The sequence below is a fragment of the Mastomys coucha genome, unplaced genomic scaffold (genome assembly GCF_008632895.1).
Source record: "Mastomys coucha isolate ucsf_1 unplaced genomic scaffold, UCSF_Mcou_1 pScaffold2, whole genome shotgun sequence".
Lineage (NCBI taxonomy): Eukaryota > Metazoa > Chordata > Mammalia > Rodentia > Muridae > Mastomys > Mastomys coucha.
In genome coordinates this window covers 14,956,348-14,972,153 of record NW_022196902.1, presented here as the reverse complement: position 1 = coordinate 14,972,153, position 15,806 = coordinate 14,956,348, and the positions used below count along the sequence as shown (strand labels likewise).

Genomic DNA, 15,806 nt, shown 5'->3' with positions numbered 1-15,806 from the left:
GCAAATGCTTTGAAATGCTGACCCACTTCTCCATTCCAAATACATTTTGAAGTCACATATGAACACTTTCCTGACTGTGCTCACCACTTAATTTGTATTTTATTATTTCTTTGGTTCACATTTGTTTTATTTACTTGGGAAAGGACGCAGTCCACATCACACACATGTGGAGGTCAGAGGACAAGCTGCAGGAGTCCTTTCTCTCCTTCTACCATGTGGGTTCCTGGGTTCAAGCTCAGGTCGTCAGGCTCAGCAGCATACTCTGTACCTGCTGCTGAACCATCTCCTCGCCCTCCGACTCTGTCCATTAAAGGGAGTCTGGGTCCATTGAAATGGGGTCAACATGTTCTGGGTGGAGGCTGAAGACTCGACATTCCGTGCTTGAGTACAGACCCTTCAAGGTCTATTATAACGAATTTGAAGTGGAGACTCTTTCTTAATATGGCATATTTTCATAATTAATAATTTTAAATTGATCTTTGAATAATAAGTGCTACTTATAGCATCAAAATCTAGAGGTTTATATATAAGATAATCTAAAGAAAATATAAGAGGCCCAAAAGCTGGGAAATGTTAACTCAGTAGTAAAACAATTGCATAACAATTGCACGTCCCGTGCAAATCAGTCTGTCTCTGTGTCTCTGTCTGTCTCTCACTCTTTCATTGATTTATTGTGAATTATAATCATTTGTAACTGCTAATTGTGGACTTACTCCTTTGAGAGCTGGGCATTTTAAATCTCATCAGCAAATTTTGCTTTAAAGCATGTAATATTTCACAGGAACCCTGCAGATCATTTAAACACAGAACAAGATTTTTGGAACCTCTAGGAGCCCGATTTCTATGTGGAAGCCACTATTTGCTTTAAGCAAATTCTAACTTGAAATCAGATCCAATGTGGGCAAACTTAACAAATTTATTTTCCTTGGAGGTTGTATTGCTTGTGGTATGTAAATCTCCACGACCTTACTTATATTCATTGACATTTTAAAAACACTAAAGCCCGATGAAAGAAGGTGTCAGCCTCTATGGCCACTAACTTTGTTCTGTATCAGAAATCCAGGACTTCAAGTAAAATGACACCTTCACACCAGCAAGCAGCAGGAAGTCTTGGAAAGCTCACGAGACACCATGTTCTGAGGTCAAGACCCCTCCACTTCCACCAAGCAAATAATAAATCACAGTGACCACTTGAGATGCTCGGACACCAGGCACATTGCAGAGTTTCAGATTAGCAAGGGCACTGATCTCAAAGGTTAGAGAGCTCTTCTTATCAATGATGTTAAGATTAAACTTATTTTTCAAAGCACCCCGAGTTTCCAGACTGCCTTATGGATTTAGATCTCGGAGAAGTGGTACCATTTCCCTCCCTAAGAAAGCTAGCATCAGAGGAGGCAGAATGGACCAATGCTGCCACCTCGTGGACGTAGCCTGATGCTGTGGGATGATGGGAAACCGGAAGGTATTAGCCACTTTTGGGCGATAGGTAATGTCTGCTGTTCCCTTTTCCCAGGAGTGTGATCAAGTTCATATAGATGATGTTTCCTCTGATGACAATGGTCAGGACTTAAGGTAAGCCGCACTTTCAGTCTTCCGTTTCCTACAGAAATTCAGCTGTCTAGTTTTGCACATGTAATTATTTCTTCTGTTTCTTTTTAATGTATTTTGGGTGTTGCAGTACCTACAGTTTTGCAACTGATGGCTTCCATGCAGCTGCAAGTAGTGCGAACCTTTGTTTGCCAACAGGTGTGAGAGGAGGAGTGGACTGGATGAGGAAGCTGGCTTTTCGTTACAGAAGAGTAAAGGAATTATATAATACCTACAAGAACAATGTTGGAGGTACGTGCCGCCGATTGCATCCAGCGTCAGCACCCTGGGCGTAGGCAGAACTCAAACTGTATTCTCACGGTGGAAATTAGCTGCTGGAAAGTAACCATGACGGCTCGAGTTGAAGCAACGAGCCTGGATTTCTGCTCTCTGCATTACTAGGGAGGAGTTGAATGCACTGTTGAAAAAAGACTCGACAATTTGCGGAAACCTTGTGTTCTAGGATTTTTCTCTGTTTGATCTGTGTTACTCTGACATTATCAACAAAAAATAGACAGGTGAAAGAGGTGGTCAGGAGACTCTTGTAAAGATCAGAGCCACAATTATTGAGTTAGTGCCAATCACTGAGAATATTCACACAGCAGCTTGTGAAAGTTCAAAATGTGCAACAGACCTATTGGATCTTTTTAAAACTCATGTATCGTCTGACAGTGTATCTCTCTACCTAGGACATAGTATGATTTGAGGGAGCATTTTAGACCCTTAGCCTCAGACTGCAACTCTGGCTGTGTTTCTAGATACAGGAAAAAAAAAAAAAAAAAAAAAAAAAAAAAAAAAAGGTCTTCTTTTTTGTTAGAATCAGTTTTAGGTCAACATATTCTCAAGTTTAGTTCCCGAGTCAGACACACACAACTCTTCCAGCAAGCTGTTTGCCTTCCTTTTAAAATGAAATGTCTTTGAGGAACAAAAACCCAAAGTAAGCAAAAAGAAAATGAATAAGAACACGTATGCATTCTGCACATGTGTATGGTCACGTGTATACCATAGAGTAAAATAAATGTAATTTTCATCCACAGCAAAACCATTGGGCTGTGTGTCTGTTTCTCCGTGTTTGCATTTGATGGGGCTGTGTGTCTGTTTTCCTGTGTTTGCTAACACTGAATCACACCGAATGCTCAGGGAATCCTCAGCAAGTGCAGAGAGCAAGGCAGAGCCACAGACTTGGGAACGCTCAAAGCGACAGGAAGCTTTACAGGGAAGGCTTCATTTCCACACAGATAACTAAGCTCTGAAGGCTCTAGTCACACTTGTGGCTCTGGCTCCAGGCTGTGGCTCCTAACTCACTCTAAGCTCTGTCCCAGGCACTTTTGTAAAATAATTGTAAACAGTATGCTTAACTTTTTAAAAAAACTAAACATCCCTCTGAGATGTCTGAAACTATTTAATTTGCATACCCCCTTTACAGAATATTGTTTGAATTGCTTATATTTTCATACCCCCTTTACAGAGTATTGTTTAAACTCTTTTAAAAGTGGGAAGACTGACAACATATCATCTTCTATCTTAGAAAATTTAATCGATTTGAGAGTTTATTCTCTGTCATTGTGTGAAATACAATTTCAGTGAGAAATACAATTTAAGTGAGAAACTTTCCTTTTGAATGGATATTCACGTGATCGGATTTTATCACGAGAGCAAGGTTACTTTACTTTTCTATTTTTGCCTTTTAATCTTCCCTTCCTCCCTCCCTCCATCCTCCTCTCCTTCCTTTTCTTTTCTTTTTCTTTCTTTTTTTTTGTTTTTTTTTTTTTGTTTGTTTTTTTCTGAGACAGGGTTTCTCTGTGTAGCCCTGGCTGTCCTGGAACTCACTCTGTAGACCAGGCTGGCCTCAAACTCAGAAATCCGCCTGTCTCTGCCTCCCAAGTGCTGGGATTAAAGACATGCGCCACTACCGCCCCGCTTCTTTTTCTCTCTTCTCTTCTCTTCTCTTCTCTTCTCTTCTCTTCTCTTCTCTTCTCTTCTCTTCCCTTCTCTTCCCTTCTCTTCCCTTCTCTTCCCTTCTCTTCCCTTCTCTTCTCTTCTCAGTGTCTCTTGCATACTAGCCATGAGCTCTGCCAATGGCAGATAGCCTAGCCTTTCTAAAATTTAACATACCTATTTCTTCCAACCTCTGAGTATTCTTGGATAGAACACCTTTGGATTTTTCAACATAGCTATTTAGTTCTTTTTTTAAAAACACAAAGTATTATTAAACGCAGGCACTGGTTTGCCAAGCATTGTACCAGCTGGGTAGGATGTTGTGGATACTTTGCCACAGCAGAACTCTGATTCTAAAGAGACTATTGTACTTGATGAATTTGCGTTCCTGCTGGAGGAAGCCCACCGCTCCTCCCTGACTGGCATGCCCCAGACTCAGCAGTGGGACTCAAGCCTAGAAGCTGTCAAACCTGTCAGCAGCTATGTTAGATTCTAGTCTCAGAGAAGGAGGAAAACTGGGGTTTTATCCTTGTGTCATATCTCTGAGTGTCTAGCCAAGGGTCTGACCCCTACGTGTTGTCTAAAAAGAATTCAATACTGAACAAATAGTGACCAATCACTTCTGAAAGGATGAATCCATATTGATGTGTCTGTACCTCTTTATGGCACAACCAAAATAAAAATTACTTATTGTAGACAGAAGGGACACCAAACTTCCTACTCCAGAGGCAGTGTTCGCCTCCTAACTGCCTGTTTATTTGGTGTTTCAGGACTCCTTGGCCCTGCCAAGAGAGATGCATGGCTGCAGTTAAGGGCAGAGATCGAAGGCCTCACAGATTCCTGGCTAACAAATGCACTTAAGTCTTTATCAATTATTAGTACTAGGTAAGTGGCCTTTCTACTTGCATTATGTGGAAGATCTGGGTCCAGCAGCACAACAGAGAAAAGCCATTCCAATTGCTAGTAATTCACCACATCCATTGATTTCTGTGTGCACATATGCTGCATACGTACTTAAATGTGTGCCTATGTGTACCTGCATGGGTACATGCATGTGTGACTGCATGGATGGGAAGTGATGGCTGGTGGGTAAGATTAATCTTTACTTTTTCTCATTTCATAATTTTATTTCTGATTTATGTTAATCAATAAAGACACAGTTAACTAATGTGTGAATAACACATAGGCATAAAAAGAGATGTTATCCAGACAGATAGGAGATACATAAAAGGTTGCTGGAGTGAAAGAGGAGCCCAATATTTAGGACATGAAAGTAAAATTCATGTGTCAAATCTGGCATGTGGTTCCTTCCTGGTCACATGATCAAAAGCCTCACCAATACCAGGAAGTCCTTGTTGGGCCTTGCACTTGACTTCGTGGCCTAACTGGGGCACTCCGCTCAGTTCTTGGTGCCACGTTCTAATATAAAGTCTGACAGACGTGCATTCTTCCGGGTTCAGCTTGGTAGTCCCTGAAATGTGGTCTACACAAAGGAGAAAGCTGCCAAGAACTCAACCTGAAGAGTCAAGCCTGGAACAAAGTTGTCCACTGCAACTGTTGGAAATGTTTGGCTCAAAATAGGTTAGATTTTACTCTGGGTCTATAAAGGTAACAATTGGAGTGGGTGTGTAGAAATCTTGGAAGGACATTAGAATGCATTATGCAGGAACTACCCAACAGGTAAAGCTACTTGGACACAAACTTCCTGAGTCATGATATATGTGATTGTGATATAATCAATCAAACGTCAGGGACATGAAAACCTTGAAATTGTGTAGATGATGTAGAGTCATGCTCATTTCTCTAAGAATTAAGTCAACAGCTTATCTTTAGATTTTCTATGTATGACCTTAAAGCTATTGCAAGAATATATGGCCTTAAGAAATGAATAGATGAATAGAAATAAAAGCCTTAGAAAAACAAGTCAATGCTCACTGACTAGTGGGCTATGAAACTTGCTATGGTATCCAGCTATTTTAGCACTAACATATTGGATATTTTCACAAAGCCCCAAAATGTACTGAAAACAATTTGATGAATTGTGTGTCAGAATTCTCAGCAGAATTGAGTTATCTTCTTACTACAGTTGTTCTATAATTAAAGAAGTAACTCCAGGTACCAGGGAAAAAACAAAAATAAAGACGAAAACAAAAACAAAAAGCCTCTAGATTGCATTCTACATAATCAGGAGAAACCAACAGCCACCCAAACAAATTAAATAGTAACAACTGGCAGAATTGTTCACTTGTAGATAATATGAGGATAGTAGATAAAATTATACAAGCCATAGACTACAAAATCAAGGAAACAGAGTAAGAAATTGTTTATATAGTGTGTAATTGCTAATGGGAAGATAAATTCACAAATGAAGACAGATACTATCTCTGAATGTGTAATTAATCATCATCACTATGTCTCATTTTCTTCTTTATGCTTGTCCTTTACAAATTTTTCATTGTAGAGTATTGATAATTTTGAAAGATGACCTAAACACTAATACCACAGGAGGTAAATGGTGAAACTTTATTTCAAAGTTACCTCTCCAAACTTAAAAGGCCTGTGTCTGACATTACCCAACTTTGTTCTCATCACATAAGAGTGTAAATGACTTGAATAACATCTTACTCTGACAAAACGTTATGTCAGAGAGTGGTCTCAGCTTGCACATCATTCTTAATAACCTGCCATTTCAGAGAGTTGGGTTGGCTGACAGCACTCATTGTTAAATACTGAAAGAGGGCATTTCTTACAGAACTTGGAAACAACAGAGGCAGTTTTCAATCTGTACCAGTAGAGCTATTTCCTACTAGAAAGCAAATCTGTATGTTTCGTTCCTGTCAGGAGTAACTGTGTAAATGTCTTGGTGACGAATCTGTATGTTTCGTTCCTGTTAGGAGTAACTGTGTAAACGTCTTGGTGACAACAACCCAGCTGATTCCTGCTCTTGCGAAAGTCCTGCTCTACAGCCTAGGAGGTGCTTTCCCCATTGAGAACATTTACAGCGCAACAAAAATAGGTAAGGAAACTATCTGAAATTCTGTATGAAATGGAATCACATCTACAGGGTATATATATGTATACATATATGTACATATATGTATATATGTATATACACACATACATGTATATATTATATATAATTGTCATATATACACACATACACATATAATATATATATATATATATATATATATATATATATATATATATATATAAAATTGTTGATTCTCTTTTAACTAATCTACTACTACCACATCCAGAAAATTTGGGAAAGCTTCAAAGAACAAGATCATGTATAATTCATGGTACATGTGTATGTTTTATAAGAACTCTCAGCTAGTGAAATGCTGAATGCTAAATTTAGGAAATCCTCACTCATTCTGTCCACACATGGCATCATACAATATTCTAGCATATGTTGTCTGAGTAATATGTGCTCCAGCTACAGCATTTAATCGTTCAATTAATGAGAAATACAGAATTACATACTCAATAAAACTGATCTAAGGTTTAAGAAGAAGAACACTATTTTGGCAGCACCGAGAGGTCTCAGATTGGTTCTGCAGCAATCAAAAGATAATTTCAGAAACAAGGGAAAGTTTCTCATAGAGAAGAATATGTACTTTATTATCCATTACATGAGCGGTTGTCCCCAATACACAGTAGGACTCAACTAACTATAGCCTGCTTCCTAGGTTGTGTCTGTCTATGAAGACATCTTCTTCTTTATGTATGGTATGCAGAATCTGACTGCCAATTACCATTCAAAAACAAAACTTCGTCAGGTTCTGCCATCTTATCAGAGTTAAAAGACAGCACATTTATTCCACCGTCTCTAGCAGAAACTCCTGGGAATATAAATAGGTTGTGCAAAATGCCCTAAAGGGCAACAAAATTACCTGTTGCCCTTTGACAAGCTCAAAATCCTAAAATCTCTCACCCAACATAGCTAGCCCTAGGTCTCATGAAGGTTGCAGGCATCTGGGGAGAACAGTTAGGGAGAGTCAAACTTTCCTAAAGTGTGTGCCAGCCACATTATCCTGTGCTCTACAGATCAGAACCTAGAGTCTAACCCCATACACCATTCCGTGAAGATATATACATTATACCCTTAGGATCAACAGAATGGGAATTTTTTTTTGACAACACAAATGATTTTCCTACCCAAATAAACATTTCTTTTACTTGAAAGATGATACTCTTCCCACTGGCCAATTTTTTTAATATTTAATCTGAGAAAACCATTATTATTTTCCATTATCACTAGTATTTTCTTTAGCATTCTAAACTAGCAGGTTAAGAAGGAAAAATGTCAAAATTAACAATGGCTGCAAGAATATTCTTAGAATGAAATTCAGGAAAAAATGCCAATATTGTAAAGATAAAACATGGCTGCTGTTTCCATGGCAACGCCTCATGTCTACTCAGTGACTCTGCCGAGTATGCTGCTGTATATGCACTGCTGTGGCAAAGTTGCACAAAATGCTTGATACATTAAACTGACTATATCCACTCCCGCACACTTTTTAAAGGAGTTACTTATCAAAATAAATCTTGTTAGTATTTCCTCTTTCCTCAGAGGGGAGACTTCCCCAACAACATATCCAACTGACTTGCCTACAGAAAAGATAAATTAGATAAAGATGGTTCTTAGAATTTAACAAATGCTTTAGAAACTTGTATTTGCCTGTAAAATTGTTTTCCACTACTCTTTCTGTGGAATAAAAACACACTAACATTTTATCAGGGCCAAATTCTCAAACCTACTATCTTAAAACATCAAAAATGTCTATTTTAATAACCTATTCTAAGTGAAAAGCAGTAATATTCAAATGTACGTGTTGATTTGGGGATGCAGTAGTCACAAGCTCCTTCCAATGTTGTTCAAAAGACATTAACTGAGCATTCTGTGAACCTGAAGGTCCATGAGTCCCATGGCCCCAAGAATAAACGATGCATTGTTTTTCAGGCAAGGAAAGCTGTTTTGAGCGTATAGTGTCCAGATTTGGCACTAACATAACTTATGTTGTGATTGGAGATGGCCGGGATGAGGAGCACGCTGCTAACCAGGTAACTCCGCTCTGAACTGTATCTCATTTATCTTCCAGGAAAAGAAAGTTGCTTTGAGCGAATAATGCAAAGGTTTGGCAGAAAAGTAGTGTATGTTGTAATTGGGGATGGTGTAGAAGAAGAGCAGGCAGCAAAAAAGGTAACCTGTCTCAATAACGTTGGTGTGGCACCTCTAGAGCAAGCCTTCTTGTTTGCATCCCTGTAGTTTTGCCAATTGGCAGCTTGACAAGTGATTGACACTTCGAGTCTCAAATCAATAAGAGCATGAGAGAGTCGATGTGGGCTGCAAAGAAACCATTTGGAGTCTAGCATTTTATGCCTGGAATTTGATAGGAAATACAGGAAAATTGATTAATATTTATTCAAGCATATGGAAAAATAAGTATATTCAAACATTTAGAACATACATTTAATACACACACATATAATAACAGCATGCATACAGTATAGATAGACAAATTCCCAGAACTTACCGGAGGAAGTTTAGCAGGTTCAAAGCATAGACAGTAAGGGCAGCCCCAGCCTCTCAGATTCCCCATGTTCCTTGCGAGTGCCTGGAGGCTCCTCCATGCTAAATGCTGAAGAGAAGCTGTAAGAAGCCTTCATTAGCGTGCTTAGAATAGGAGCACTCTTATTAATTGGTGTGAGACGTTGTCTTAGAGTCTTAGGGCAATGCTCTTCACATCCATGGGTTTCTCACTGAGCACCAAGAAGCTGGCTTTGAACACGTGTGGGAGATCTGGTAGACCCTACCTATTTAAATAAGTTTTATCTGTCACATATTTCTAACAAGGAACCAGGGCAGTTGTAAAATCACTAAGTGATTTGTTCAGCATCAGAAAAAGGATCCAGACCAGGCAGCACAACACTGCACCCACTACTTCCTTCACTGAAGAGCCATGAAAGGAGAGAAACTATCAGTGACAATTTAGCTTAGAAAGAGAACGTCATCTTTCTTACCTACAGGCCGTCTAAATCACCTTCTAATAAAGCTGCTACTAAACATATGGGTCAGAGCACTGACCCAATTTCTATTCTCTATAGAATAATCAGAACCAACAGTTCTATGGAAAAGTTTATGACCCTAAAAGAAAGCTAACCCAATCAGCTCAAACCTAGCAACTGAAGGAAGGGAATGGGGTTCTACTTCAGAAGGTCACCAGCAGCTACCCTCTGAAATCCCTGTGCTTTTCCATTCTGTTAGGAGAGCTGGTGTGACATGAAGCTCCCTGGGTGTTAATTAGCAGTGGCTGTGACTTAAGACAGCACACTGGTCCCAAGGACGTTCTGTACAAGGTCAGCCTCCGTGCAGCCTCAAGCAGCCCACCCCCGCCCTGCTGCTGCTGCCTGTGCTGTTTAAGGCACACATAGTTGCTATCTCTTCTGGAGTTTATGGTGTTTGGAATTCATGTGGTTTAGTTTTCCACATTGGCACCATAATCACACATAGTGAATACCAGGCCCTCGAACAGACACTAGACTCTCCTTAGTCTATGTGAAATTTATTTAACTCTAGGGCAGAACAAATAAAGTACACTTTTCTGAGACAATAACAATATGTTTGTTAAGAATTAAGACTTATCTAGTGTGTGCTAGCTACCCACAGTAGGGATAACCCTCTGGACATGTCCTCTGGTTTAAAGCTCATGCTTTGGGGGAAATAGCTTGACTCCAAATGGATCAAAATTTCAGATAGAATGCTGTTTTCAAATGGTTGTTTAAGTAGGTAGAGTTTGGGTGATGGGTAAAGGCTATGACTCTGTTTGAAAACACAGGTGGCTGGTTTCCCTAGCACCCAGAATGCATGCTTTTCTCTGACCATAGAAGTAATCGCATGTGTAGGCATTCTGAGTACTGTTTTGTTATTACAAATAGATCTGAGCTGAAATGCAAAACATTACCCATCTCAAAAATGTTAGCTCGAATTGAACTAAAACCCATGTTTGTAAAATTTAAAGAGAAATCAAAAAAAGGATCAAATCTTAGCAACAAGAATAACCATGCTCTTCTCTCAAAATATACCAGCTGAAATGTATATGTAAAATTTAAATCCTCTAGAAGCCACATTCAAAAGTAAAAAGAAACCAATAGAATAAGCTTTAATAATATCTATTAATTGGCTCAATCTGTATATAACATTATATATCACTATCTAGTCTATATAAGAATTATTGCCGTGATGTCTATATTACTGGGCTTAGTCTGGTTTGAAACTCAGAATGTATTTTAAATTGGACTAAACATATTTTAAATGCTCATAGCTGCATGCAGCTAGTAGCTACCATACTGAGCAGCAATGGCTTATGTAATAATAATGGTAATGATAAAGCTTGCTGTTAAAATAAGATATTGTTTCCATATATATATATGTATATATGGAAACTGCATACAAGACTACATCTACATCTTAGAAGATGTCCTAAGTTCAATCTAACAATTAATCCTATTGTTTTATAATTGACTGAAGTATATTTTTTCCATTATTATTATTTCCAATGAGATTTCCTCAGGTATCATTTCCAACAATCTTTTCCGTAAATTCTGAATACCACATCTGAAGTGCATATTAGCACATCTCTGGAAGGCCACAGGGCAGCATACCATCTAATACTATGTCTATCCACTTGGGGTTGGTATATGTAGCCCTGTTAAAACTGTATCCTCTCCCTCTCCATCTTGTACTAGCAAAATAAACCAAGCCATCTCCTGGCTTAAGTTATTAGTTATCTGAGGCAAGTAATAATATTATCAATTTTCATATTTTTATTTTATTTAATCTGGTTCCAAGATGTTTTTTACATAGATAGGAATCCACTCTCTTTTCCTCTCAAACTGCCAAAGGCTATAGTTTTAGGAAGTTAGTGGTCTAAATTTATCTCATTTTTAACCAAGAAGTTGACTTTTAAAGGTACAGTGCAAACTGATAGTTTTTGTCCCTCAGCCATGCAGGATTTCTAGGCCAAATTGCCTTCCCCAATGTTGACCTCAGTAACACTGAGAAGAGATTCAACTAGCTAGGAAACTCAGGATTGGATGTTGTACCATTAAAATCCAGTTCAGATCTATTTCTCTATTCTCTGGAAAATTCCACATTGGTACTACCAGACCTCCCCTGTGGATGGCCTCTATTAAACTCCCTCTCTTGAACATGGGTGGACACCACATCCTGGTGTGTGCTCCTGTCTCCATGGGATGATGGCTGTGCTCTATCTCCATTCCTCACTCCTACCCTCTCCCTCTCCCCTCTTTCCTTGTCTTGACCACACAGCACAACATGCCCTTTTGGAGGATATCAAGCCACTCGGACCTCCTGGCTCTACACCAAGCACTGGAATTAGAGTATTTGTAACTGGAGTCTCTAGCTGGGGAGCCATTTTTTTTTTTTTTTTTTTTTTTTTTTTTTTTTTTTTTTTTTTTTTTTTTATATTTCAAGTACACTGTATTTTTATGTGTGATCCAATGCCGCTGGCTTCTTCTACACATATAAATGGTCTTAACGGATGAAATCATACTTGGAATAGAAACTCCAGAGTGAAGAATTCAGGTTGCTGAATGGAATTAAACTCTAGTGCTACAGAAAGGAAGCTCTATGGTCTTATTATCTTTACAATACTTTCGTGGTTTAAAAAAACAAAAACAAAAATCTGTGGCAGTTACTGACATGTATGGAGTGAGCCCTAACAAGAATTAACAGCTTTAATAAAGAACTCGAACCCTCCCGAGCCACAGCACCTGCTCTGCCTCTGACAAGGTGGTTGAAAACATTCCTCAAAATGGGAGCTCTTCTCAACCCTGAGGTTTGAATCTGACTTATAGCCTACCTAGCCCAGAAAATCTGAATCGGAATGCACTCAGACTGTATAACGACAGTCCTAGCTAGACCTGTAATTTGTGTAAATTATTGATGGAAATAATTTACTGTGACTTTATTAGCAGCTGACTCTGAAAATGAATGCAATTTTTCTTTTATTTGTTGGGGTGGGAAAAGGGCTGGGGAAATGGGAATATGATATTGTCTCTTTTATAAGTGTGGCAATGAGAATGTTCATATTGATGTGTTGTGCCTTAAAGACAAGACAGCATTTGTGTGTTACAATGTAACTTTGGTTAAAGTCTCTGTAGATAATGAAAGACAAAATCAAACAAACAAAACAAACAAGCAAACAAATACCTTTGTGATAACTCTTCACATGACCAAATTTAAAATTCAATCTATCAGTTTAATATGGAAATATCAACAAACTGAGTATTTGTTAAAATGGGAAACCAGTAACAAATACAAGAAAGCTTGCATTTTAATTGGGTTCTAAATTATTCCAGTAATCAGTATGTCAATTATCTGAACATCCAATCATAAGCAAGTTTGGGAGACTATGGGTTCTTTATTTAGAGAGTGATATATATATCAAGTATCCCTTCTTACAGTTTTCTGGAAGGAAATTAAGAGCCATATTCATGTCAACACACCCAATTTTAGTTTAAGATTGGATATGTGCCAGTTGCTAAGGGGACAATATCATGTTGCACATTTAGCAAATATTATCAATGTCATTTTTAGAACATGCTATGGAATGAATGTAGCTTAAAACACACATTGAGTAGGCACAGCAGAGTGCATTTGTCTTCCATGCTGTTGCAGAAGCAAGTATCATCAATGATAGAAGGCAGGTATGCCAGATAGTTCTCAAGGAAAAAACTCAAAATCTATGAATGTTTTACATAATATCATCAAAATTTAATTATTAAATAAGCTATATCTTGACAACATCACCAGATCACAACAGTAAAAAGGTATTTGCTCTCCTTGGAACACATCAGTCCAGGGTCTCCCCATTACAGACTGAAATACATTGGTTTCTTCCTGTATGGTTGCTGAACAATGCCTGCATTCAGTGGCCTCACTGTGTCTGCCTGTCTTCTTGTCTTGTTGGTGTATAGACCATCTTGGTAACACAGTACAGATTCTCCTTTCATTTGCTATGACATGGTTTGCCTTGTGGAAATTTAAGACTTCAAGAAAGAAAATATTCTAGTGGTGTGAGTGCCTGAATCTCTCTGCTTTCTGAATGACATAAGATGGACCCTAGAGTGCAGCTCTCAGTCAATGCCCCTCATCTGAGGCTGGTTCATAAGAGCTCATCGTCTGAGACTTTTGCAGCTTAAATAAGGCCAACATTTTGCTCAAAGATCACAGAGAATACTCTGGAGGGCTGTATTTCTTTAGAGAATGATGTGGCCCTGTTTACAAAGGGTAGATGCATGATGAGATAATTCTGCATAAGATAGGGACTTCTTGTCTCAATCCTTACTTATTAAATGTGGCTTCTGGTTACCCTTTCCCCAATGCTTTGGTGGCAAATTATGGTTGGAATATTTTAATACTAATACTATTAATAATAAATTTTATACTCCTGGTCTTCAGCTTGAAATTGGATAAAAGGTCAAAGATTTTCTTTTTTATTACTGGTACTCATTTGTATTTAGTACTATGACTAAAATGAAATCAGGTTGGCACACAGCCAGTTTCTTTCATTGATAGACTTTGTGCCTCTGCATCAAAAGTTAAAATTCTTCATGAAATCTGATGAAAAAGGCTTCTTGGATTACTCCACTTAAGGGACAGAGAGGCTCACCCTTTCCAAATGTACAAGGACTAGCTGTTGGCCTTCTCTGTGCTCCTGTTTATCCATCTCCTTTTCCAGCCCTGCATATCTGTCAAGGGGAGGCAGCCACTGTAATACCTACAAGTGAGGCTGATGGAAAAGAGATTGTGCAGCACAGCAATGGTGACAGCCATAAAGCCATGGCCCAGCCTGGTCATGTGATGTGAACAGGTTCAAGCTACAATGCTTCTCTTCCCATCTTAGGACAGGAAAGTGCTCTATCTTTCTAAAAACACATCAGACAAACAGCAATAAAAAATAAGTAAAATAAAAATTCAGCCCTCTGGGCAGTTCCTACGTTCTGTTTTTATGTAGAATATTGTGCCTTATTGTAAATGAGTTTGAGAACTGTTCTCCCACTCAGATGGGGTTTGGGCTAGTACATATTCAAGCTTGGTATGATATTAGGAAAAAATAGCTGCCTTATATTGCACCTTAAAAATATCAAGACCCTATTCTTGAGTAAGAAAGTAGGTGGCATAACTACAACATTATAACATACATCTAAGATGATAAAAAAAATGAAGAAATGTGCAAATCCAATTCAGAGGTAAAAATAAGATTTTAAGATTATATGGTCTGTGCACAAAAATAGGTCTGGTGAGCTAAGATCAAAATAGCTTCAACAGCAGCCCTACTGTGAAGTTTTTTTTTTTTAAAAAAAACCTACTTGTTTGTGATAAGCCTACATTCTTGATGAATATGGCATTTAGTATTTCTTTTCAACACAAATCTAACCCTCATGAGCCAAAGTTGCATTTTGACTCCCAGCTATGGTGGTGTTATAGGGAACCTCACAGTCAAAATCAAAATCAAGGGTTTCTGTTATGTATTAGTAAAGTATAGATTATTGGGGCCTACATAATTTAAAGAAATGTAAATTAATATTAAAAGCTTGTAAAAATATGTACATCTTTACTATTTCTCAATAAATACCTTTGCAACTGTATACCTTGTCTTTATTCTTCCATTTTGTAGAGATTTCAATGTGTATGTATTGCTTGATTCTAAATCATGTGGAATTTAAGTCTCTGAATGTAGTGTTTTATCTTCTTATGCAAAAGAGTTTTCATTGGAGACAAAATGAACTATAATACTGTAAATGTTCCTAATGAATGCAGTAAAGAGGCTAGTTTTTGAAGATGTGGGCTGCATGTAGGAATCTTCATTCATTCATGTACAATCATAATACAACCAAAATGTGTTCATAATCAGAGAGTATCTATTTGAGTTTGTAGGCATTTATTATATTTATTAATATTTGTATGTCTGAATGTATATGGGTGCATACTTGCCAGGTCCTGCATGCACATGTGGAGTCAGACAGCGACTTGTGGGAGTCCATTCTACAATGCGAGTTTGAACTCAGAGTGTCAGGTTGTCCCTTAACATGCTGAACTATCTTCCCAAAATAATAGAATATTTATAGAAAGTCCATTTAGATGAACATGGTTGTAACTGTTATAATCTATGGCTAATTGTTATTAGTATTTTCCAAGAGAATAGAAACATGTGTTCATACAATGAATTTACTAGTTTGTTATCCTA

At 38.1% G+C, this 15,806-nt stretch overlaps 1 protein-coding gene across 15 annotated transcripts in view; it reads left to right on the top strand.

Annotated features, from left to right (window-relative positions):
• Positions 1 to 15,207, top strand: part of Eya4 (EYA transcriptional coactivator and phosphatase 4) — a 236,177-nt gene extending 220,970 nt beyond the window's left edge. For 10 of the 15 annotated variants that reach the window (XM_031380588.1, XM_031380585.1, XM_031380595.1 and 7 more), the window contains 6 exons: positions 1,514 to 1,572; positions 1,679 to 1,839; positions 4,296 to 4,410; positions 6,420 to 6,541; positions 8,495 to 8,595; positions 11,864 to 15,207. In XM_031380588.1, coding sequence (XP_031236448.1) covers positions 1,514 to 1,572; positions 1,679 to 1,839; positions 4,296 to 4,410; positions 6,420 to 6,541; positions 8,495 to 8,595; positions 11,864 to 11,944 — 639 coding nt within the window. In that variant the 3' untranslated portion in view covers positions 11,945 to 15,207. Of the gene's footprint in view, positions 1 to 1,513; positions 1,573 to 1,678; positions 1,840 to 4,295; positions 4,411 to 6,419; positions 6,542 to 8,494; positions 8,596 to 8,633; positions 8,735 to 11,863 lie in introns of all 15 variants that reach the window. The other 5 variants (XM_031380587.1, XM_031380597.1, XM_031380590.1 and 2 more) reach the window with 2 other exon arrangements.
• Positions 15,208 to 15,806: the final 599 nt, after the last annotated feature.